We start from the raw sequence: 24,308 nt of genomic DNA, 5'->3' as shown, positions 1-24,308 counted from the left end.
CTCAGCACTGAAATGCTACACCTTCCCGCTTCGCCACATTCGACCCTCCGCCAGCGAAGCCTGTACCTTCGCAACTAATTTCGACCAACCTGCCGACCTTGCGACTATTGTCCTTGGCCTGCTTCTGTCTCTGCTTCTTGTCCTTGTTCTCCTTGTCGTCCTTGTCTCCAGCGGCTTCGGGTGCCGGGCCGCTCAGATCTGCTTCGCAGACATAGCAGAGAATGCTGGCATTGGTTCCTTTATCTGCCTTTGACGACACACCTTTGGATGCGGTGCCCACCAGAAATAAGTCAGCGCAGGCGCCGCAGACGACGTGCCCGCACCCTTCTGCCGTTCCCAACATCGGTTTCGAGGTGTTAGTCAGGGCCTTCTTGCAGCTTGGACAGAGCCTCGTTGGCTCATCCGCACCCGCGCCCTTTTCTGGCTCGATCTCTGCAAAATTGACCGTGATGAGCGATTTCAGCGAGTAGTTGTGTTTGTCCTCCGGTGTCGATGCGGGACACAGTGGATGGAGCTTTGGCTGTTTAGATTTTGACGTTGTAGCTGTGGATCCGGAGAGGCTGTCGGAGCCTGGGATCCAGAAACTCGCTTCGGAGGATTTTGGCTTCTTGTTCCTTTCGCTGCCTTGCTCACCATTACTCTGTGTTTCTGACAGACGGGCATGCAACTCCTCGGCTTCCCTCTTCCTCTTCCTTCCTATCATCTCAATCCCATCGTCCGCAAAACCCATTGCGGTCCTCTCAAACACTTCCAACTCCCTTTTTCTCTTCTCTTCTTCCTCTCTCGCTCTCTCCTCGCGCTCCTCCCTCTCCCTCATTTCGGCTTCCTTCTCCAGCCGTTTAATCTCCTTTCTCTGCGCCATGAGATCGTTTAGCGCACATTCCCTGCAAAAGAGATGGACTTTTAGATTGTTGTTGTTTCCCCCACAGCAAGCCACGGGAACCTTGGCATAGCCCAGACACAGGCGGCAATATCCAAAGGGCAGAAACGAGTCGCGTGTAAGTCGGGTTGTTTGGGTTCCCCAGCTTGAGCGCAGGAGAGAGCGTTCGTGAGAGGTGAAGAAGGCCAAAGATGTGTTGCGCTTCGAGTGGGACATTGTGAGCAGCAGGATCGTGGCCAACCCCCGAGATGGCGCACGGTCGACAACGACGACAGGTGGTCCTCAAACTGTGTTCCGCTTCTGGGGCAAATCTGCTTTACCGCTTGAAATTCTCTGAGGACCGCAAACTCTGTCCAAAAAATAGACAGATTTCCAGACAGCTAACAAATTCTTCGAGCCCGCTGGAGCCAGTAAACGTCATCCACATGGAACGCTTCGAGTCGAAATAGCCGGCTCTTCTTGATCGGTTTGTCAGATCCAATCCTCGTCGATTTCCGATATAGAGAGCGCTCGTGTCGTAGAGCAATCGTCGTAACTTTGTGCCAGTCTCGGTATGGTTGTATGTACCCAGCTGTGGGACAACAACCGCATCAATGTGGTCTATGTCACTGGTGGACGCGCCCTTCGAGAAGCGATTGAGGGACAGGTTACACCTACAGCTGTGACTGATTCAAATCAGGTACAAACAATACAGATCCGCTATCTGGAAAGGCGCTGTCTAGTACATAGGAGGACTTCCGGACCAAGTGTTGGTGACGATGCGCTTTTTGTATGTTCGGAACAACTCCGGATAAAAGAAGGGCCGGAGAACACGGGGATATCAAGAGATAATCCGGGACACCAGCCTGACCACTTGCAGGCTCTCCGCCAGCCTTAATTCATTCTCGCATAGTATGGGATAGAATATGTATTACTAGTGGCCGTCGTTCTCAAGCAATAGCATATTAATTGTACAAGACACGGGCCTACGGTCAACGTGTAATGACCGAAGCAATCATCTTGTACAGTGCGCATTCCGAGCCTCCTAGCTGATCCATCCATGCATCTAATATGTATCAGCCTCATATTGCACGAGCAGACATACAGCTCCCATAGATTCACAATGCGCTGGACCCCGACCCCCAGTTCGTGACAATGTAGAGATGTGTTTGCCCCTTTCAACCTGTCTCTCCTCTCCTACGACGCTTGAAGCAAGAGCATTCCATGAATAGTTGGACGGTAAAGTATGCCGGAATCCAGACCGTAACTACCAGCACCACCAGTAATATCTGAGCCCACAGAGGCCAGTCTAGGTAATTCGCCGCTGATCGACGTAGGATTTGGTCATGAAGACTGTAGTCCATTCCAGGCACAGGTGCCAGCTTCGGGGGTGGCTTTGGATTTGTGGCCTATCACGAGGCAATAACGCCTGCAGTAAAATCGTCAGACAAGAGTTCTAGCTCGTCGTTTATTGGCATCAAAGCTTTACCTGGCTCAAAAAGACCAGCCTTATCACGGCAAGCTGTAGCTGATAGATCGGACGACGTTCCAAATAATAATCCTTACGTGGCGCAGGTGCAAGCGATTCTCCGCGTTTAAAGTCATGATCGACTGCAATGCATGGCGCCGACGAGTCCGGGTGTACCGCAGGTTGACAACATAAAGGTAGTAATCTTGCCAGCTATGCCCGGGTGACGGAAGTCCTCGCTGGTTCCAAGGCATTGTTTTCGCGTCAAAGACGTTTGAGTGTTGCGTCTGCAAACAAATGTCTGGACAAAGACACATCCCACACAATGACTCGGAGCACAGTCATCACAGCCATTTGCGGCCAGCAGCAGTGACTCTTTGCTTGAAGACGGGACTCTTGATGGGATTTCCAATCGTGTAAAATGGGTTCATCAAGGTCTTCACCCAGAGTTCGAAGACCTCGTTCATAAATTGCCGAATGGCCTCTTCTGTCTGTGGACTGGTGGGATTCTGCGGTATCGAAGTCGATGAAATGGTCGTCGATGCTCGAACTCCAGCAGAGGAGTTTGTCATTGCCGATGGTTGGTGAAGAAGCATAAATCGCACATTCGTCCCGGTCATAAAGCAGCTGATGTGCGAATTGGTGGGTGCGTAGTTGTCAATGACTTTGAGCCACATGTTTGGCGTAAGCCACTGCACTTCTTCCACGACGTCGAGAGCGGCGTGGACGATAAATTGATTCATATAGCGAGAGGTCTCGCCATTGCGGAACCGAGCGACACCGTCACCGCCAGCTTTGGATGTGCCGAAGGTCAATTCGAAGAGCGGCGAGTCGGTGGGTGAGACGATAACGAAGTAGTATGACATGTTCCTTTCACGCGGCGCGAATTACCGCTCCCTCGATAGTCCTTGAGATGCGAGATCGGCCTTTACCGGCGGAATTATTTCAATGTCGCACACTCAAACGTGTAGAAGAGAGAGATTAAACACTGCAAGTGGTGATCCAGACGAGGCTCGGCACAACTCCGGGGAAAATGTTGATGTGGTGGCACGTCAAGGTATGAAACTCCCATCCGCATTGTGAATCTACATTCTCGACACAATCCACAGGTACGTTGTCGGCGGTGTTGAGTGCGATCATCACTATTGCGGCATGCCCCCTCTCGCTTTCGGCCTCAACTCCGCCAAAACATCCTCAGGCGTCTCGAAGCCCGCGCAGAAACGCAAAGCGTTCTTCGATGATGGCGATGATGGAAGCGAGGAGGCCGCAGCCACGCCTCCCCCTGCTTATGGCGCGAAGAAGACCTCGAAACCCCTACGACCCTTAAGAGATCTTGACGATGACGACCATGACCACGAACCTCCGAGAAAGTCGCCCAAGCTGTCGCAGTACGGTCTGCAGCTTCCGAAGTCAAAGGCCTCAGGATCTGCAATCGAAACGGACAAGTATGTCAATCTGTCGGCTCTGCGTAGTGCCAAGTTGCATGACAAAGAAGCCTCGAAGATTGATGCATCTGTCTACGACTACGACGCTGCCTACGAAACGTTCCATGCGGAGAAAGAGAAAAAGTCAAACGAGGCAGGAGGATCGTCGGGCCCCAAATACATGGGATCACTTCTACAGAGCGCCGAGGTGCGAAAGAGAGATCAGCTGCGAGCCCGAGAGAAGCTCCTGCAGCGTGAAAGAGAAGCAGAGGGAGATGAATACGCTGACAAGGAGAAATTCGTGACTGGGGCATATAAGAAGCAGCAGGAGGAAATCAGGCGCATGGAGGAGGAGGAGAAAAAACGTGAAGCAGAGGAGGAAGAACGACGCAGGAAAGGTGGAGGCATGACCGCTTTCCACAAGCGGATGCTAGAGAAGGACGAAGAGAGGATGCGGTTGATCAAAAAGGCCGAGGAGGAGGCCGCAAAGAGAAAGGAAGACGGCCTAGAGGAGGAAACGCCGATCGAGGAAGAGGAATCTGAAACGAAGATTGCTGAGAAACTGAACAAGCAAGGAGCACGCATCGTTGTCAACGATGAAGGTGAGGTGGTCGACAAGCGACAACTCCTGTCCGCTGGCCTGAATGTGGCGGCCAAGAAGCCCGGAAGAGAGCAACAAGCCACCGCGGGATCAGAATCTGCTCGAAAGGACGAATACTGGAGATCATCCAAGGCAGTAGACGCGCGCCACGCTCAGCGGGAAAGACAGTCACGGATGATGGAGCGGCAGATCGAGGAGATGATGGAGAAACAGAAGCAGGTCAAAGTGGAGGAGCAGAAACAACAACAGGACAAGAGCAAGAGCAAGGTCAGCGAAGCCGATAAGATGAGTGCCAGAGAGAGATTTCTGCAGCGGAAACGGGAAAGAGAGGAGGAAGCGAGGAAGAAGAAAGAGGCTGGCGGTTGAAGCGAGTCGAGGCATTGGTTCAAACCACTTTGTTGACGCAGTCCTCTGGCTATGCCCCGCCCGTCTTACTGGATGAACATGCCTCCATCGACGGCGATGATTTTGTTGTGGACATAACCAGTCTTGACAATCCACAGCACTGTCTCTGCGATTTCTTCAGGCTTTCCCAGTCTCCCAATGGGAATTTCTGAGCAATGTCTGGGTCAGCAACCTCAAGCACCAGAAACAGCGAGAAGAGTGGCTTACTAGCAGACAACTCTGCTGTCCCTCCAGGCAGCATCTTGGTCTCTTCGATTAACGCCGGTGCAACACCGTTGATGGTTATGCCGGTCTTTGCATAAGCGCCAGCTAGCCAATGCACCAACCCGTGCAGGGCCGATTTAGAGGACCTGTTGAGTGAGCACACAATTTACAATAACAAAACTCGTTACGTCGCAGATGAGCACTCACGCATAATGGGGTCCCACCACACCACCGGTGAAGCCAGCGACACTAGAACAGAAGATGATCCTGCCCCAACCGGCATCAACCATCTTGGGGATACACAACTGGGTGAGCAAGAATGCTGTGCCACAGTTTGCTCTCCACGTTTTCTCAAAGTCCTCCACGGACACCTCGCTGATATCCTTGACTCGGGATACCCCCATGGTCAGCCCGGCGTTGTTGAAGAGGATGGTTGGATGGCCCATTTCTCGCACGACGTCGGCGTGGAGAGAGCGCGTCTCGTCGTAGGAAGATAGGTCCGCGCGGAAGGCAGAGGCGCGCACATTCATCGATTTGAGCTGCGCGACGAGGGATTCTGCCGTGTCCGAGGCACTATGGTAATGCACGGCGATGGAGCAGTTGAGGTGAGCCAGGGCGAGGCATGTCGCCTTGCCTATTCCGCCTGTTGCTCCGGTCACCAAGGCGATATGCGAGGAGAGGTCTGTCGTCAATGCCATGGTTCTCTCCTACTCTTCCTCAAAGCAATGTCTATGGGGAAAGGATCCGTCTAGTAGCCTCCTATCAAATGTCCCCTCTCCAAGTACTTCCGTGTCTCTTTTTGACAGAGTCTCGTGCTTTCCTCCTCGGTCTTCTACCGTCGAATCCCTTGGTTCTTCGCCGCACTAGTTATTCTTCTTCTTCCTCCTCTGCCCGAGTCCTCTACCGTATCCGTCGGCAAAGGATATCTGGCAAGAACCGGTCGGTATCACAAAAATGTAGAGAATGCTGCTAGTAGGACGCGGTATAAGTGGCACTGGCACTGAGCAAGGACCTGCGATGATTGATGACAATTGCAATTGAAATGGGGGATCTTTGTATCTACCGAGTACTCGATACTTGTTGACTGGTGATGGTCATGAGGGCCACGATGGCGGGACAAATCAACCATGATGCTGCTTATCCCCGAAATGACAATCTAAACGCCGAGGGAGAACCGAAGGATTCGTAGAAAAACCACAAACCTTTGCGGTGCAGTGCCCTTGTTAATTCAACAACAGACACTGACACATCCTCGATACAAACTCGGTACGTGTCAAGACTGTCCATCATCTGCAACTTACACACACTCGTACCAGAACGGATATATACTCTATACCCTATACTCTGGACGCATCTTCCCGTCTCTCGTACACTCAGGGAGAACCGGGCAGTGACGGACAGCAGAAGAGAAAGACAAAGGAGCAAAAGTACGGCAAGAGAGGGGACGGGAAAAACAGATAGGAGAGGGGGGTCAAAGCGCTCTCAATAGATAGATCACTTTGCTTTATCTCCTTGGGAGGGAGGGGAGGGGACGGAACGGACACCTGTGCACCCAGACAAAACACCCTTCCTCATACAATAGGAATTTCTTTGTTGGATATCAGACCGGCAAAAGGTCTTGTAGTGCTACACAAAGACCCAAGAAGCGGCGGCGGGACGGGGTGGGCTTTTTCATCGCCTGATGCGAGTCTTGTATAACGATACGATACACAGTATTCTGGGCAGAAACAACAAGGCTGTCTACAGCATTCGCGTTGGAACTTCACGGAGGAGTATAATATATTTGGAGCTGGCCAGAAGAAGTGACCCGCCTCCACAATGTCCCTGTCACCTCATCGATCCTCCTCATCATGCCCCTCGAGCCTGATCACCGCCACCCTCCAGCTGCAATACCTGGCCGAAGGGGCTGCCAACGTCATCTACAGCGTCTCGGTCCTGTCGCCGCAGTCTCTTCAACAACACTCAAACTGCTGTGTTATACGTCTCCGCAAAGACCTGGCCTTCACGAAACCGGCGGTGCAGGTCCTGTCGGAATTTCGGGACCGCATCGTACCGCTTTTCAACGAGCACGGATCATTGCTACTAGAGCAGGCGCTATATAAGCTCACGCCAGAAATGGTGAGTAGGGCAAACGAGGAATTGCGAGAGATGGACGGCGTGGATTTATCTGCCCTTTCGGCAGAAGACGTCAAAGGCAAAAAGATCCGCCATCATCACCGGCGACACGTCTATTTGCCCTCGTACGAGAATGAGCAGTATGGAATTCTGATGCAGAACTTGCAGGGCCCAGGGATCGACTGGCTAGTCGAGTTCAAGCCTAAATGGCTGGTGCAAAGTCCCAGTGCGCCTGTAGACGCAAGAAACTGCAGGACGTGTGCACTCAATGCAATGCGGAGAAAAGCTGGCGCTCACCAAGGGAGAGGTGACTCGGGGTTTTGCCCGTTGGACTTGTTGGCGGATGAAAATGCAGTGTTGAAGCGGACGCTGGCGAATATCTGGCCACTCGAGAATGGAATTGACGACTTTGTGACGGTCTTTGCAGAAAAGGTCCAGCCTGCTTTGAGACATCTTCAGACTCTTCAGAAAGAGTACGGGTGCGTGGCATTGGACGATTTTCTCCACCCAGCTGGCAAGGACTTTGGCGTGGCCATGGCGTTGAGGGACTGCAGCGTCTTTCTAGCTCTCAGGCGGAGTACCAACGCCGGCGATGGGGGGGTTGATGTTGTAGACGTCAAGCTGGCGGACCTAGATCTCAAGACGGCCGAAGGAGGCAAGATCCACAAATGGGCGACCATGGAGCAGGATCTGCTTGACGGTGGCTGGTATCAGAGCTTGGACGGGTCGGATTGTTGGATGAGCCGTCGGCACCTCTCATGAACAATTCCTATCCACATTAAGTGTAGATTCCGTCACCAGTTATGTTTGATGGGAAAGATGAGATCGGCCAGTTTCTGGATGTGGTGGTGCTCGATGGCTCTTATCCCGGTCTTGATCTGCTCCAGCAATTCCTCAGACAAGCCGCCCCTGCGTCGAGCGTAGATATCGATGCCTGCAGGTGTAAACAGGGTCTTCTGGAAGTATGTGACAACCCAGCCGCCCTCTTCCTCGCCATATCCCAGTATCTCCCAGTGGCTCGATGCGACCTTCAAGAGTCCCTTGCCGCGCCAGTGGTATGCGCCTTTTGTGTTGGCGTCCGGGGTATCGACACCTTCGACTCGCTTGTGCTTGTCCGAGGTCAGGGGCTGGTATTCGACCAGGTCATCGAGCTGCTCGGCATTCTGGGGCAAGGACGTGTAGGTGATGGTTACATTGCGGTTGTTCTTCCACATGGGAAGCGTCGAGTGGGTGACATGCCACGTGCCCTGGAGGAAGGAGACATGAGGAGACTCGAAGGTGTCCTGATTTGTAGTAGAAGCCGTCGACGGCGGTCGGAAATTGAGTCGTGGACCTTGGGCTGCGGTCATGATTGTTGGTGTTGGCGCGCAAACAGGTGCGTTGGAGATGCGGCTTGGGGAATTGGAGAATGAAGACAGCACAGACTTGACTGAGCACCGAATAGAATGTGCCGAGTACCTGGTAGGTAGTTGGGTTGTTAATAGAGGTATCGGGTACTGTCCGCGGAGGTGGATGGTACAGAGGACAAGACAGACCAGCTACTTAACTACGCCGTGCTGCGCCTCACTTCCTACGTATGTACTTCCCGCAGACATTCATCTCTTTTCTGTGCTACGCATATATCGTAATACTTGGTACTTGTACACAAATGGCTCGATAATCACACCACATTTCTATCTTATCGATCCTCTTCGTAACTCGATGCTTTGTCACTTTGACCTAGACTGATGGACACCCGACGCGGTGCAAATCGACATACTCTACCGATGTCCTTGAAAACCCAGACGTCTGCAACCCCTGCCGCACAGTCTCAGTTGTTTCGAACTGACTGGGTCAAACACGAGTCTCTGACCGAAAGTGTCTTGCGTTTCAGTGGCATAAATGATCTACCGTAGCGAGGATTGCCCCGCACGCACATTTAGTGACATACCAACGCGCATTCCAGCATCGAGGATTCACAGCACCAAGAGACGTGGTATGTGCAGTGTATATCGTAACCAAAAGTACGGCCTTTGTTTACTCTATTGACAATCCGCGTTCCTCTCTTTACCTATGTGTCTATTCTGCTCATCCAAAAGTCTGGCATTGAGTCGACATCATGCCGTCCTCTACATATTGCCGTGACGATCTAAGCCCAAACACAAAAGACCCCCTTGAGGCGCTCTCTCGCCCCACCAGCGACCAAATTTCACTTGACAGCTATGTCACTGCCGGCGAAAAAGACCCCGAAGAAAGAGATAATATGTACTTGGAAACTGCAGGCTTTTCTGACTCTTCGCAGAGTCCTTGGGATCTTTACACCGAGCTTGCAGGTGCATCCAACGACCCTCCCGCTATGAGCTCCATTCTCAAAGCAATCACCGCCCAGCCCCGTGCTGTCGAGTCTCCTTGCTGGACCGAATACCAGCTCGACGCGTGCCATGTGGACCTTCTAAGACAGCGCCTCGAAGAGTGTGGTGTGAGCGAGAAAGTCCGGTATGGTTGAGAGATAAATGGAGGGTCAAGTTTCGGACCGTTACTAACTCTGGGATACAGGTCTGGGTATTTCTCCGAGCTTGGGATCTTTGTTCACGAAGCACATTCGTACACCCACAGTATCTACGCATGCCATTTCTCCCGATATTTCTTCAAGAAGCTGGATCACCTGTCCTCTTCCCCAGAAGAAGAAGCATGTGTGGCCCACATCGTTGATAGTGGCTCCTCTGATGCCAAAGCCAAAGATTCTACTAACAAGGACTACCATCAACCAGACAATTTCTACAGCCACTTTTTCTCAATCCATCATGGTTGTTGTTTGGAAATTGCATGCACACAGAAGCGCGCTCGACTAAACGACTTGGCTGAATTCTACTTCTTCGACAGTGACCGACAAACACAAGTGCTCGTTTGTATCGACTTCGACGCCGATCGCTCCAAAAAAGCCACTCTCTTGACCTGGAGACGCAGTGGAGGCAAGCTCACAGCGCATGTCCAAGTTAGTATTTCGTCCTGGGTACTATACAAACTCCTTACCTTTGGTGTCTAGGACATACGAACCGAGGATGGCAAGCTTGTTCCAGGCGACTCTTTACGAATAACCATGCTCGAGATAGCGCCGCCAGACCGCATCCCACCCTCAATGCACAATATGGCGATCGAATTTTCGGTGCAAGAACTTGTCGAAATCCTGGAGCTCGCAGAGTCTGCTCGAGCGAAATGGGATGAAATACAACGTGCCAAGAACACTGTGCCGATCGTTCCAAAACCCACTGCCTGGCTGCCAGATGGTGTAGAAGGGGCTTCTAAACCGAATTCCTGAGATTTTGACGAGAGTCCTACGTCAATCTCCAACAGAACTCGAGGCATGGACTTCCCACAACGCGCCGAACAGGTGCCATCACGTTTCGATGACGCCGAGAGACTAAACACCGGCTTGAGAACGTGGAATTGGGAGTTGTGAGATTTTCAAGAAGGAAGCGGGCAAAATCACCTTTGTACTAGTAATGAATAAACGCGTAGAGGGACGTACCCACCAGGAAAAATCGAGCCCAGCGAGCTCATCTATGTATTGTACGAGTAATGAATACCCCTACCAGAACCACTTCTGGGAGAGAAGAAAGGATGAGAAAACAACCCATGTATCCCAACAGACGCGAATTCTGGGCTGCCAATGTATGGCGCCTCCAGGACTCCTTTTGATCCAGTTTCAGTGGCCAAACACCCCCCTCTATTCTTCGATCCTCTCCCATGCATGTATGTATGTGTGTTGTATTCTGCCCGAGTCGCTACGCGGACCAGAGTGTTGTGCCACAGATGCAAAACGTCGAGATCTTCCAATCAACTTACAACACAGCGAGGTTCTTCAGACAAAGAAAATCGAGGTGGTGGGCCAGGGTGCTTGCTTCGATCTCATCTTCGACATTTGTGATGATGTACTGGTGCGGGAGAGATGGGGCAACGAACTACTGTGTCTGGCCACTCCTTGACCATTAAGAGAACTGTTTCAAGAGGCGGCTCACAGCCCGGCAATGAGTGATGAACTTCTCCTCTGACACCTATGGCGAGACGTAAGACGTGCGGACAACCACCATCATCATCACCAGTCTGTCGAGGAGGCAGTATGGCACAGCCACGTCAATATCGTTGGTCAACTCGATGAAAGTGGAACAACAAGGCCATCGAGGCCCCCGCCTTCAACATCGCGACTCGGCAAGTACTGGATCTCACGGTCTCCCACAGAGCAGCAGCACTTTCGTACAACGCAGAGGGCGAGACGTAGGTGGTGTTGTTGTCCTTCCCCCCTTCTGGCATTGCACGTTCTGAAAAGGCGTTGCACCCAAGTCAATTGACCGAAGGACATGATGGCGACAGAGACACGCCGTTGGCATTGGCGCGTGGTGGCGGGTGTCGACCCTTTTGCCCTCCTCCATCAAGGCGCTTTTTGGAGTTGAAATTACAAAAAAAAGGGGAGGACCCTACGTTGATATGGCCGAGATTTTGCTCTTAAGCTATGGTAAAGGTAAGGCCAGGTTCTAGAGAGTCTTTTGTGTACATTCCCAAGCAAGTAGTTGACTCGCTACCTAGTATTCTACGGCGAAGCACCTTTCGCGCGACGTGTAATATGTATGTGACATACCCACTTCGCCAAGTACTATTGCATGCAGGTAGGAACCTAGCGTGCCAAGGCTGCACACTAGTACATATCGGACTACTATAGACTCTTGGCGAGATCCAACTAGTCGAACGTCGATTTGTCCACCTCGTACAAGTACGAGGCACCCAACCGCCAGTTCACCGCACCATACCTGGCAAGCCGAGGTATGGACGAACAATGCGTGAAAGGAGACTTGGGAATGTGAAGTGAGTTCCATAGAGAGAGACAGTGAGGGGTGAGTGAGAAGTGAGTGAGACGTGAGAAGGAAGAGAGGGAGAATCATGTTCACAGTTCAGTTTCAATTTCTTCTTTGGATTGGAAAGCTCACGCGTGCCTCAACTGAGGCGGGTATCATCTAGTCATACAATTGAGGGTGAAAATAAATCCACCCATGGCTTTGTGAGCCAGCCGAGATGTTGTTGTTGTTTCTGTTCTTCCTGATTCTTCCGAATGTCGATGCTGATGCAGATCCTGTATCATCTCCATCTCCATCTCCATCTCCATCTCGCTTCTGGCTTATTCATGCCTGTGTCTGCAAGTGGGTCTGCATGAGCTGGTGGTTTCTGACCGCGATGTCGAGTAAGAAGCACAATTCCGACGCTGGAATGTGGATGCCAGTGTCGTGGCCGAGACAGGTGGGGAGGTTGAGCAGTGGCTTCGCCTCCTCGGGGATCATGCGGGCGGGGCAGAAATCGGCCAGGCTGAGGTGGATGCCCCGGCAGTCTTTGTTCACTGTTCCGTCTGCCTTTTGGAACTCCTGTGGGTTTACAAGTGAATCTTAGTCAGACGATGCATGGTTTCAGTCACAAGAGAAGGGAGAGAGTGAAGAAAATGATTCGAGTGCGGTGGGATAGGCGAGAATGTACCTCCTCATCGACCAACTCGGCCTGGATCTCGCCATCCGAGGCCACCTTCTTCTTCCAGACGTAGTACTTGGCCTGCTTGGCCGCAGGGTACTCGATCTCAAACGCCACGACAACCTGTATCTCCCCATTTGAGCCCTGGATGTACGCCTGGGCGAATTCCCCAAACGCCATCTTCTGCTGGGCGTAGCTGATATCAAACACCACACCGGGGTAGTAGGCATCGACGTGGGCGAAGCCCACATCGGGAGAACACCAGCTGCCGTTGGCGGCAAGTTCGACGGCCGAGTCGGTGCGCTTTTTGATCTGGGCGGCCACGTCGGCGATGAGGATTTCGGGGTGGTACTTGCGAATGCGCAACGCGTTGGCGACATGGTCGCCGACGTTCCAGGCGAAGACGCTGTGGAGGACGGTGGTCCTTCTGATGATGATTTTGCTGGTTGCGGAAAAGTAGTCGTGTCTGTTTTGAATCAACAAGGTTAGCGAGGCCACGACAAGGTCTTCTGGAAGATGAATCTCAAGTTGTTGCAAGCGTACCTCAAACAGCCGATGCCCCAGCGGTCTTGGAAGTCTTTCAAGAAGGCCTTGTGTGCGCCGAGGGTGAAAGGAAACTCGTGGTAGGTGTTGGCAAAGGTGCTGCGTTTGTGGATGTCGGTGGGAATTTGATTGATGGCGAGTTTGGTTTTTGTGTCTTGATCAGTCTCGGCGCAAGGTGGAGCGTTGGTGGTAGAAGCGTCGTTACCGCTGTGGAGCGCAGCAACAGCGACGGCGTTGTCAATGTTGGAGTCGTCGGAGACGACTTGTGATTTCTCTTCTTTCTCGCTCATGTGCACCTCCTGCGCCGACTCTTGTTTCTCGTCCTGTTGTTCTGTCCCGCCACCACCACTGACCGTGCCGGAGTCTTCTGAGATGGCACGGGTTTCTTCGTTGTCCATTCCGAGCACAGGATTCATTGTGAGCAAGTTGGGTTCACAGATCCACGGCGAGGTGTCAAACAAGTCACCGCTTTGTGGAGAAGGGGCCATCAACAAAGAAGACAACAAGCAGAGACAAAAGAACAGGTAGGATGGTGTCTTTGGAGTTCACGGAGGCTGGTCTGGGTGTTTGGGCAAGTTCAAATTGAATCCAAGGACGCGATCAAAGTGAGGACTGACTAGGAGGAACTTGTATATTGAATTTAAAGTGGATCGATACGGTGGACCAAGTGGCGACGAGGCGGTATACAACGGCCGATCATCTTGCGCCTCATGGCTGGATATACGGTAAAGCATTCAGAGCCTGCACATCAGCTGGACGAACGATACAGTCTTGTTCTCTTTGTGGGCCAGAACTACAAGACTCTACGACAGTCAGGGACTCGTGAGCTGCTGTGATGAGAAGGCATCGTCAGAGCAACCCAGAGGCAGAACCATGAAACACAGCAAAGAATACATCAACGACACACTCGCAACCAAGACCAAAGAGAAGCTTCACCTCGCTCGACTAACAGCAAACTTGGATCCAACACCGAGTTACCTGCAAGGTTGCAAGGGAACCCTCCGGGGACGTATCAAACATTGAAAGCTTGCAGGCTGCGGCCGACATCCTCCGTCTGAGCATCCTCCACTGACGAAGTTTTTATCGGACTCAGTGTCCTTTGTCACCATCATCTGTTGCCCAACGCGGGTCAGACTGCAGTGATTGACCCGCGCTTCAAGACGTCTTTCCGCTTGTGCGAGAGAGAGGCTCCCACTCTCTTGAGTTTGAGGTCGTGGCCTTTGCAATCTGGGTTGTCAAGAGACAGAGCGGTCCGGAGGAGACCTGGTGCAGAATGAAATGACAGAGGGTGATATGCAAGAGGTTATACTTGAGAGTTTGCTGTGTGAGAGGAATCGATCCAGGATGACCCTTGGCCTTGACCTTGGACAAGTCTCTCCCAGCGTCGACCCTGTTTTACCACTTGCAAAGCACCAGGGCTGCCGACCAGCATCTGAATGCACAGGACCACAAAGGTACCTGAGCGAGCGCACGCCGGAGCCGCCCCCCGCGATAAATAGAAACAGCAACGACGGGCGGAGGTAGGCACCTCATGAGGATGGAGACATGGGGAGATCCGTACTCTACAGGTTCATAGGCTGGTAGGTACATAGCTATATATCTAGATGGATAGGGGTATAGATGGATGGATAGACGCATCCCTCGACGCGCACTACAGACTGGTATTCCAACAGGATATGTACGGGTATAAGTATATGTATACGGCGCATGTAAATGTATATGTGAGTACCGGGTAGATGGTGTGTCCACCGTCAAGTCTCCCTCGTCGCTGTCGTCCAAGAGCCATGGATGTATGTGTAACTCCCCTCCCTTCTCAATCTATCTCGCCCCCTTTGGCGCTCACGCTCACTCACACTCTCTAATATCGTGCGACGCGAACATATTCGGACTTACCCACTTACTCATCCACCCACTCACTCATTGATGTCATCGTCCTCTTTTCCCTGTGTCTGTTTCCCAGCCTCACCGCCTTTTGTCTGACAGCCATTGCGAAAGGGGTGGAAATGTTTGACGAGGCTAGGACACAGGGAAGATGGAGACGAGAATGGAGCTGGAGTTGAAGAGCAGGCGGTTTGGTATTTCTTATGTAGGTAGGTAGGTATATAGTTAGCGTGTGTGACGTGTGGTACCGGGTGCGTAGGTACCGAAGCGAAGAACGCAATCTAAAGATGAGAGAAAGGACACGAGAACGAGAATGAAATTATGTATACCTGTACGGCAAAAATCCTCCGGACATCAATGACTGACTGGTCACTGCTGCATTGGACTTGCGACAACAACATCTTCTCTCCGACACTTGTCACAGCGTGTCCAAAGGTCCTTCGTCAGTAGAGGAGGTTGCTCAATCACAAGCTTATTGTACGATCGAGTGACTCCCTCAATGGGAACTCCTATAAGATCGATCACTCGAGCATGAATCAACAAACAGTCCCTCACAAGAGGTCCATACTGCAGCGGCGACAACATCGAACAGCGAGCACCAGCAGCTGGAGTGGACTCGTGACAGTCTATGGTACCTCTCGGTGTGTGCAGTTCGGTGCTTTGTGGACATGTTTTCTGTGTATGGACCTATGTCGTGTTGTGAGCACAATGGGAGGCGGACGCTGGCACCGGATCCACGCCGCCAACCTCGAGGTCCCCTCTCGTCCTGATCAGCTGGTTCAAGTCAACATGGTTCCTATCCCTGAGTCTTGACCGAGTACGAGGCAACAAAGCAGCACCTCGAGACAACCACCCGAACAACGGAGCATTGCGCAGTCCGTCGAAACCTTTTGGGTGAGGAAAACTCTCTCCGTGGTTGCATGTCATGGCGAGCCAGACCTTCAGGGTCGACAACACGAGTCTCGAGGGAAGAGCGAGCACTTCGGTCGGACTGGAGGGTGGGACCGCATGCTGATTTTCCAGCTCTCGGGGCAATGACGCAGGGAGGATGGATCATGAGAGGGTTTGCTTGTGCAAACATTGCATTCTGGGACACACTGTCACACCGAGCTATGCTGTCAGAATGGAGCTCGAAAGATCCAGATCCAGGCCATGCCGTGGAAGTTAACGGCGGAGTTCATGCAGAATAGAACATAAGGGAAATGATTTCTCGAAAGGTGACACAGACACGGTCAACGGTGTAACCCAAAGGCGGGGAGATTGACAGTGACAGCTGCTTCGCAACAACGGAGGGGAATGTCGTGTAGCACAGAATGCAGTCGGTTACTGATCATGAGCCCAAAGTTTGGCTTGATAGTTGAAATTCTGTTGCTAATTAGCATAATCAAACCACGTTAATGATGAATGCTCTGATAAGCAGATGTGATCACGCAAGATATCAACGTGTACTCCGCATACCACTCGCTCCTACACGCATTAGTGGCCTTGGCCACAACGATGACAAGAGTTTTGCCACGAGAAAGGCAGATTGAGCAAGTCGGTTGCAAGGTGGGCATGGTGCTCGACATCGACGATGAGACCATTCTAGAGGAAAGACGTTGAGGGTTTGAGACATTGAATATCCTGGAAGTTTCCAGATCTTCAAACATGTACGCCCAAGAGGAAGCTCTCACAGGTAAGTAGTTGTGGTTGAGTTAAAACGAGGATCATCGACCAAACGAGTGGCCAACACGCAGCGAGGATCGGCTAGGTGGTTCGACTGTCAAAATGCGCTCGATCGCATGGAAATCAAGGGAGGGTTTGACTATCGAGCCACCTTGATATTGCTCAGACGGAGCACGCCGATCAAGGTCCCAACAAGCTGAAAGAGGTTGCTGCTCTCGTGTGCTTCAACCTCAGAAGGGAACGCGGTCGATGCATGGTGACCTGTCCCGTTTAAAGGGTTCTAGCCTCAAGTCGCAGTTGCTAGGGTCGGTCGATAGGACAAATTTGTACATGAATGCGTGAACCCTTGGAAAGATGAGCGAAGGTCTGGGGATCCCCACAACCTCCAGAGATATTCTGGAGACGGAGTCCGCATACTTGTGCGATCAGAAAGGGTTTGAGGGTCTCACGTCGTAGAGTCGTACTCGCAGGTTGGCGACGGGTTGCTCCAGGACGTGCAAGGTGTGAACCCGGCAGGACGAGGAATTTTCACATGCCAAAAAGCAACTCGCATGAAAAATTTCCAGGCTCGACAAATCACGTAAGAGAAAAGGCTGCGAGCAAGAGACCTGGGGCGACTGCACCCCGCCATCACTGCATAGATCAGCAAGGGATCTGGTCCCAACAAATTTGGTGAGGGCGCCTAGACGCATATTATGTGTGACAGTTTCTGTTTATAATTGTTTCGGTGGCTCGAGCGTTAGAAGATCGTGCGCCATTAGTTCGAAACGAAGCATGTGCAACATGAAAACGGCGATGGATCAGAGAGCTCCGGTGGCGGCAGAGTTGGGTACCAAAGGGTATGCCATTTCTGGCCCAACGAACGGCAATTCCTGGCCGATATCAGTAGTAGTGGCAAGCCGCAAGTCAGCTATACCCACCCATGATCCATTTGGGGGGGTGATGGCGCCAATGTGGCTTGCATAAGTCTTGGTATCAGAATTGACAGTAACTCCTTCAACCGTGAGCTCTCTGGCAATCCGACGGTGGAGAGGTCAACATGCCGAGTCTTGCTGGTATCATGCATGCAAACCTGGAGAAGAAGCAGACGAGATCATCTCCACCGCCTGCATTTGACGGTCGGGGTATTCTGACACAGACGGTTCGCTCGCAAAGTTATGTTTGCGGAGTACATACGAGTATTCACACACCGCCAACTTGTCACAGATAGATAATTAGTGGACCCGACGCTGGATCCAGCAGAGGTCGAGGCCTTCCCCCAGGTGGAGATTTGCCAGGGAGTCGCTTGCAACAAGATACTGACTCTGGAAAATGGAGGGAATTGGACGTTAGAGGGAATGGGGACCAGACTCTTGATGTTGCTTGAGATTGTTGGGGATATCGCCTGCCTGCTCGCCATCGTGTGGGACTGAACCCCATGGATACATGTACTTCGCATTTGGAGGTAGAAGCAGGCCTTTTGTTCGCGTGTTACTGTGGCTTCCACCTGCAATTTGCCACCACAACGGTTGAGGAGGGCACGATACGAGGACCTGGGCGCTGGAAATGGCCGGAGGAATGCTCGGGTAAGGAGTGCGGGAGCATATACTGCATATCACCATGCTATTCTGGCACAAGGCGCGCAGGCAGAAATTTTTGGTGGACCAAAATACTGCCGCCCGTAGGAATTTCCGCGGTGGATTTGTGTGTGGCTGATGTTTGCACCGTTTGCAGGGTTTGTAGCTGTTGCCATCGATGGATCGGGGGATCTTTCCCCGCTTCGGCTGCTAGCGACGAGTTTTTCCGACCGAGCCACTAACCCCCAAACTGTCGGATCATGTGATCTTGGACAAAGGAGCCCAAAACAAACAAAAACGCACATGCTTCGTAACCTGGAAACATCCAAAGACTTGACTACTGATAACACCTCATGCTTCTCATCTGCGGCTTGACTCTGCACCGCCCCTAGCGCCATTTACGCCCATGTCTTTTTTATTAATGTATTAATAATGTTTGATTCCGATGAGATTTTTGCCACGTATACCGTTACCTATCATTGAATAAGCGACCTTCGTGCCGGCCTGGGCTGTCCGTCCTCCCTTGTCTAGTGACCACCCCTCCTCCTCCAGTCCCTGTGGGAGCCGCCCCTCCAGGAAGGAGAAAAAAGATGGATACTGCTCTGGCTTTACCGGCAGCTAAAACATGGAGGGGTGGTCATGTCAAGCAGGGCACGCTTCCAGGGTCTTTCGCTGTTTGAGACAAGAGCCAATGTTGTGCAGCGACACGGCTCGTCAAGTGGGAGGGGGGCCCTTTTCCCCAGCGCGCAAGGATTTAATTATCCAGCATCCGAAGGCCTCACCCGCCGCAGGGACTTCTGGGCTCAAAATTTTCCCTGCGCCTAGGAGGATTTACAACCAACAGAGTCGATCAGTAGGGTTTCTGATTGACGAGAATGAGGAGGGGTCCTACCGAAGCCCCTCTGCCTGACTTGAGAAGAGGAGGGGTCGAGACCAGGCAAAAGCTACTGTAATCGACATGCAGCCACAAGGAAACTCCATTGCTTTGCATCCCAGGGTTGCAGGTTGCCGGGGGAGGCTCCAAGCGGTTGAACAGCACATTGTTTCTCTACCTACGACTCTTCATGACTTCTCCTAAAGAGGGTCTTGGAAGGCTGGTGGGGACAGTGAAAACCCACTGACGGGCTTTAACCTGAGCAGCACTACCTTGTTCCTTTGCGAGAATAGAAGGCGATAGCAAGCGCTCAAGATGGGAAGGAGAGTTCACACGAGCAGAGACGATATCCACCTCGTACGTGATAGAAACAGGTTGGCAGCGATTCAATGTAAGCGCCCTACCCAACCCTGAAGACGATATCTTTGTTTGAGGAAGCCCTCCCAAGAACTCTATCTAGAGGATGAACCGCCTACCATCCGAGACCGTTTGAACGCCTCTCCACCGTTATCATCATTTTCTTCAAGAGAAGGGCTGCTTTTGATACAGGCTCTTCCTGCGACATATCGGACGCAGTCAGAGTGCCCTCAGCATACCAACTACCTAAAATTGAAGAGGATCCCTGGTCTTGCTTGGAAGATTGAAATAGTAGCGCTTATCGCAAAAGACAACTCCCTCTTTCGGAGCCGACCATGGTTTGCGCCGACCCTGAACGAACAGCCGTCATCCGGATGTGTGGCGAGAGCACTGCTGTCACTTTGTCAAATGTTAATCGCAACGTCTGATGGGTGTTCTGGAGAGTCACCGAGAATGACCGATTCTCAGATAACTACCCATAATGCTGTATCTCGTATCAAATCATAGACGGTACCGAAATCGTTCGATGTGGTTTTGATTATTACCGTATGATGTGATGGTCTTTTTGTCGCGTTTGTCACTGTCGGAATTGAATACTGCTTTGGTCGACATATATTGTCTGGGGGAAATGACGCCTAACGCTGGCTTCTACGATATCTTCGGTCCACGTTGACTTCACACTCGATCTGTGTGGATGGAAAGATTTCATCGTACGATTCCGTGGTACGGAGCAGACCTGTTCGAACGGTGGCACCTCAGTTTTGACCCGAGTTGCGACACAAGGTGACAGTTAGTGCATGCATGAAGGCGAACAAATTCTCCCAGAGATAAAGGTTGACCCCGCCACGCGTCGCATTGATTGGGCCCTGCAAGCTATACCGCCTTTTGGGCCGTGGGGGTTACATTCTTGGTGTACGCCCACCTCCGAGGAGCCGCTTTGGGAGTGCACGGATGGGTTCTTGTTGAGCTGCCATTGTCCAAGACCATGACCAGACACCCTATCTTTCCGTCACTCGGGTCCGCGGCATGGCGGTGCGCCGTTGCAAGGGAAACCGGGTGCTATAGTAGAGCCAGAGAGCAATAAGCACAACATTATTGTGCGTCATCAAATGATGAGGCTTCGCCATCAGTGAGCATTTTTAAAGTGCATGGGATTCCCCTGAATCCTGACGGCAATTGTGGAAGTGGGCAAGTCCCCATGACAAAACAAGGTACACGTACATAGGTACGTACCTGGAAATCACAGCATCTTTTGTAAATGTCCGTCACTGCCGCGAGATCCGGGACCCATTGCAGAGGCAGACCCATGGAAAGTTCGCACAGATGGGGAAGGTTCCCCCAGGTGTCGCGAAGCCCACAATCTCTGACGCGAGCAGCCAGAAAAGCCCATGAGCCAGGAGGTCAGAGCTTGAAGTAAACTGTTCGCCTGTGTCAAGGGGCGTTGGTTTGATTGGAGGAGGCGCTCGTGCTCACCGCCTAGATTGAAATTTGAACCGCGTCCTGGCGTCATCCAGTCAGATGCTGCAAGGTAACTCACCGCCCTGCTAGAGTTATCAAAGCGAGGGAGGGCGCTTTGGCGCTTCAATGCTTTGGGAACAAGGTCAACTGGCGAAAGGTGTGTCTGCGGCGTCAAGTCTCTGGGCTGTGCCGTCGCCTGGCTCGCTAGCACCGTCGCCTGCTTAGGCCCTCGCGGGGTAAGATGAAAAAGTATTCGCCCATCTTGCGTTCGCAAAATCGCCAATGACGGTGGCATCCGTGATTGCTGCAGCTGGCAGTTGTTTCCTTTTGGCAGTGAAGGCTTATTGACGCCTCATCACTTTGTACCCGCATGCCAATGTTGGTCTCGTGATGGGGGAGAGGTCCTCGTAGGTAGAAATCAGAGCCGCTAGATGCGTTAAAAGCCCAAGTCATGATGTCGATTTGGCGGTGTTGCCCAAAACCTTGGAATTGCCCAAACTATAGCCCACATCCTGTCGCAAACTGCGCCAACTGTGCTCCAGAGCTTTCGGATGTATGATCCGTTGCCTCAAATCCACAATGGACATTTGGACTTCGCCATGCAGCTCTTCCACAGAGGGAAGTTGTGGCAGCTGAAGTGATACGACCAGTGCCAGCATCAACCTTTGCTTATAGTCCTGTGAGATCAAGGCCGGGGTCGACCTGGTCGGCCTTGGTACCTATGTACCTACTATGGGCGGCCCTTTGCTCCCGCCGGGGACGGCTTTGGGCTGGGTCATGAGCTGGATCTACTTTTCGACAAGATCGTCGAGGCCGACGGACTGCAGCATTGTCTCTAGCCACAGGTGCTCTCTGAAAGTTCCCGGGGGGAAAGTGGGCAAATAGCATGGGTTTCCAAAAGGCATTTCACAGGCCCAAGTGACCCGACAAGTCACGCCCTAGGCCCCGCCAACAGGTGCAGCTATTCGCTGTGAATTGAGGCCTGCTCACTGTGCATGAGCCACCTGGGGTATCTCGCCAGTGCCCACACCTTGAACTTGGAAAATCTTGATTTTGCTGGCAACGAATACCATTCCCAGGACCGGTGCAAGATCTGCGCTGCCACGCGAAGGATTGCCAGGTACACAAAAACAGCGTCCAAAAAGATCCTCGGGGCCACCATTGTCGGCGACCCTCCGCATACAAGGTGGTATATTTTGGAACAAATATCCCCTGCTCGACACGGGAAGGAAGGTGTGACTGCATTGAAGATGGGGGGAAGAGAGGCCTTCATTGGTGTTATGCCATGGAAATGTGGCCGGTTTAGCGGTTTGCTCTGAAGCGAAGAGTTGTTGCGTAGGAGGCGGTCGTCGCAAAGAGCCCGACTGCAATGGCAGACAACGGGAGATTGGTGCTAATCCCCTGCTTAGACTGGGTTATGGGCCTGACGCGACTTCTCAGCAAGCACGGGCGGGACAGTCAGCCTGTGTCGCAAACCTTCACAGCAAGTTAGTCCTCGTCCGAGTAGAACGGAGAGAGGGGGGACAAGATAATGAATGGGTCTCGTGTTTCATTTTGCTACAAGAACTCCATCGTCGAACATGGCGCTGGTGTCGGTTACGATGTCGATCCCTGACAATGCTGGAAACCTTTCTCCGGAGCAATGAGCAGGACGGAAATGCCACCTCTTTGCAATGAGTATGCCATACAATTGGAACAGCCGATAGTAAACTTTTGACAGCCAACAAGGCATCCATGACTGTGAGTGGCACTGCTGACTGTGCTATCTGCGTATTGTTGTCATTTTTGGTGGCACGTAACGGACTAGAATGAGGAGGGGGGAACGGGGAGGATAGTTCCTAGGCTGATGGGCTTATTCTCAAAAGGCCCATGCTCTGCAAAAGGAGCCCTCCGGGAGGGAGCCTGAGGAAGAGCCTGAAGAAGCTTGAAGGGCGGAGCAACGCGCCAAAGCGCCAAAGCGAGAAAGCGAGAGAAGACTGGAACTTGACCTCGACGTGTGCCTGTAATATTATTGGTCGGAACTGCTAGCCGGAGCCTCCGAGTATCTAGCCAATGGGCAAGAGTTTTTCTGCCGGATTATCTGCCCGCAGCCACCAAGTGCCAAGTCTGTCACCATGACTGGTTTGTGCTTGTCTTTTGAAATTTTATTTTAGCGCTTTTCCGTTTTCTTTTTATTGCTTTTGGCGGGGAAAAGCTGAACTGAATGGCATTGTGCGCAGAAACTCAGTTCAGTCAATAATTTGTTCCCAGCCAGTTCTGCCAATTCGATTATGGAAAACTTGGACGCGGGCCTGTGCAACCTGCCACTCACTCGATCTTGATCCCCGACCACCCAACGAGAAAAAAAATGAGGACAAGCTCAGACCATCCTATGATCCTGTCCCCTCTGTCCTCAGCTTCGAAATACCCGCCGCCTCCCGCGAACGGCTCCTCCGTTCCCGGTGGAGAGTAACAGATGGGAACTGGGCGCTGTGTGCGTGCAATCATTGCTCCCACCCATACCCACGGGCTTCTTATACAAGCAATCATTATTAATTTTGGGGCAATCAGGTCATAGCTCCGAGTGGTCTGTTTGGTTTTTCGCTGAGAACATCATCTCATGATGTGTTATATGTGCTCAATGCGGTCTTGTGCGGCTTTTTCCAGGCATCTTTTCCCTCCGAACACCCCCGCCACCAATACTCGACGTACACTTGCTGGTATCTGCTCGTCGAGGCCATTTCCGATAGCGGACGAGGTGGAAGTCGGAAAAGAAGAAGAGGTGGGAATCTTTCATATTAGATATGCAACACATAAGCCGCAGCAGCTCTTGGGACTCTTTGGTGCCTTTCTTACAATAATATCAGACCACAAGCGAAATACGGAGGCTGTACCGTGTACTTGTATTCGTACTCGTACACCACAAGCCTCTCATCTTCCTCTAATACTCGTATCTCTCTTCTCTCCCGCTTCCTCTATCTTTTGGTGTGCCTATCTATCGCCTATCACTGAAACGACGCCAGTGCGTTCACTCTTGTCATCGTCTTGGAATTTCTTCCCACACCGTTACCCTGTATTCTGTATTTTCCAGCCACGTTTGGATTGGCATTTTCAGTTGCCATCTCTAGTCGCCAATATCTCCTCCTCGACCCCCCTTTACCATGTCCACTTGCCATTAGCGTCGCAGGCCAAAATTCTTAGCCGCAGCAACACACCCCAGGTAGCCGTCGTGTCGTGCTGGGCGAGCGTTGGGATCGTGCAGTTCTCAAGACGAGTTACGCCACCCCAAGGCCCTCAGTCCACCGCACAGTTTTAGCCTGCGCCCTAGGACCCACTACTGCATCTCATCGGACCAGGGTTATCAGTCCTCGCCTCTGTGCTCAGAAATGGTCGCGCCAACCATACCCACTCTCTAAAACCACTCTGAGC

At 52.1% G+C, this 24,308-nt stretch overlaps 8 protein-coding genes across 8 annotated transcripts; 3 read left to right on the top strand and 5 right to left on the bottom strand.

The window, feature by feature from the left end:
- Position 1: 1 nt before the first annotated feature.
- Positions 2-1,096, bottom strand: Z517_09020 (uncharacterized protein; the record flags this gene model as incomplete). The annotated part of the gene is made up of 1 exon (XM_013424930.1): positions 2-1,096. The coding sequence occupies one exon, from the start codon at positions 1,094-1,096 to the stop codon at positions 2-4; it is 1,095 nt and encodes a 364-aa protein (XP_013280384.1).
- A 1,575-nt stretch (positions 1,097-2,671) lies between these two features.
- Z517_09019 (uncharacterized protein) lies at positions 2,672-3,193 on the bottom strand (the record flags this gene model as incomplete). Its single annotated transcript, XM_013424929.1, has 1 exon — positions 2,672-3,193. The coding sequence occupies one exon, from the start codon at positions 3,191-3,193 to the stop codon at positions 2,672-2,674; it is 522 nt and encodes a 173-aa protein (XP_013280383.1).
- Positions 3,194-3,479: 286 nt separating this feature from the next.
- Positions 3,480-4,718, top strand: Z517_09018 (uncharacterized protein; the record flags this gene model as incomplete). The annotated part of the gene is made up of 1 exon (XM_013424928.1): positions 3,480-4,718. The coding sequence occupies one exon, from the start codon at positions 3,480-3,482 to the stop codon at positions 4,716-4,718; it is 1,239 nt and encodes a 412-aa protein (XP_013280382.1).
- Positions 4,719-4,783: 65 nt separating this feature from the next.
- Z517_09017 (uncharacterized protein) lies at positions 4,784-5,659 on the bottom strand (the record flags this gene model as incomplete). Its single annotated transcript, XM_013424927.1, has 3 exons — positions 4,784-4,905; positions 4,965-5,107; positions 5,169-5,659. The coding sequence occupies 3 exons, from the start codon at positions 5,657-5,659 to the stop codon at positions 4,784-4,786; spliced, it is 756 nt and encodes a 251-aa protein (XP_013280381.1).
- A 1,120-nt stretch (positions 5,660-6,779) lies between these two features.
- Z517_09016 (uncharacterized protein) lies at positions 6,780-7,838 on the top strand (the record flags this gene model as incomplete). The annotated part of the gene is made up of 1 exon (XM_013424926.1): positions 6,780-7,838. One exon carries the CDS (start codon positions 6,780-6,782, stop codon positions 7,836-7,838), a length of 1,059 nt encoding a protein of 352 aa, XP_013280380.1.
- Positions 7,839-7,870: 32 nt separating this feature from the next.
- Z517_09015 (uncharacterized protein) lies at positions 7,871-8,425 on the bottom strand (the record flags this gene model as incomplete). Its single annotated transcript, XM_013424925.1, has 1 exon — positions 7,871-8,425. The coding sequence occupies one exon, from the start codon at positions 8,423-8,425 to the stop codon at positions 7,871-7,873; it is 555 nt and encodes a 184-aa protein (XP_013280379.1).
- A 749-nt stretch (positions 8,426-9,174) lies between these two features.
- On the top strand, positions 9,175-10,374 carry Z517_09014 (uncharacterized protein; the record flags this gene model as incomplete). The annotated part of the gene is made up of 3 exons (XM_013424924.1): positions 9,175-9,551; positions 9,612-10,050; positions 10,102-10,374. 3 exons carry the CDS (start codon positions 9,175-9,177, stop codon positions 10,372-10,374), a joined length of 1,089 nt encoding a protein of 362 aa, XP_013280378.1.
- A 1,855-nt stretch (positions 10,375-12,229) lies between these two features.
- Positions 12,230-13,525, bottom strand: Z517_09013 (uncharacterized protein; the record flags this gene model as incomplete). Its single annotated transcript, XM_013424923.1, has 3 exons — positions 12,230-12,466; positions 12,576-13,032; positions 13,110-13,525. 3 exons carry the CDS (start codon positions 13,523-13,525, stop codon positions 12,230-12,232), a joined length of 1,110 nt encoding a protein of 369 aa, XP_013280377.1.
- Between the last annotated feature and the right edge of the window lie 10,783 nt (positions 13,526-24,308).

The sequence above is a fragment of the Fonsecaea pedrosoi genome (assembly GCF_000835455.1).
Source record: "Fonsecaea pedrosoi CBS 271.37 unplaced genomic scaffold supercont1.6, whole genome shotgun sequence".
Classification (NCBI taxonomy): Eukaryota; Fungi; Ascomycota; class Eurotiomycetes; order Chaetothyriales; family Herpotrichiellaceae; genus Fonsecaea; species Fonsecaea pedrosoi.
The sequence above is the reverse complement of the archived record's forward strand: the minus strand, read 5'-3'. Positions and strand labels throughout refer to the sequence as shown.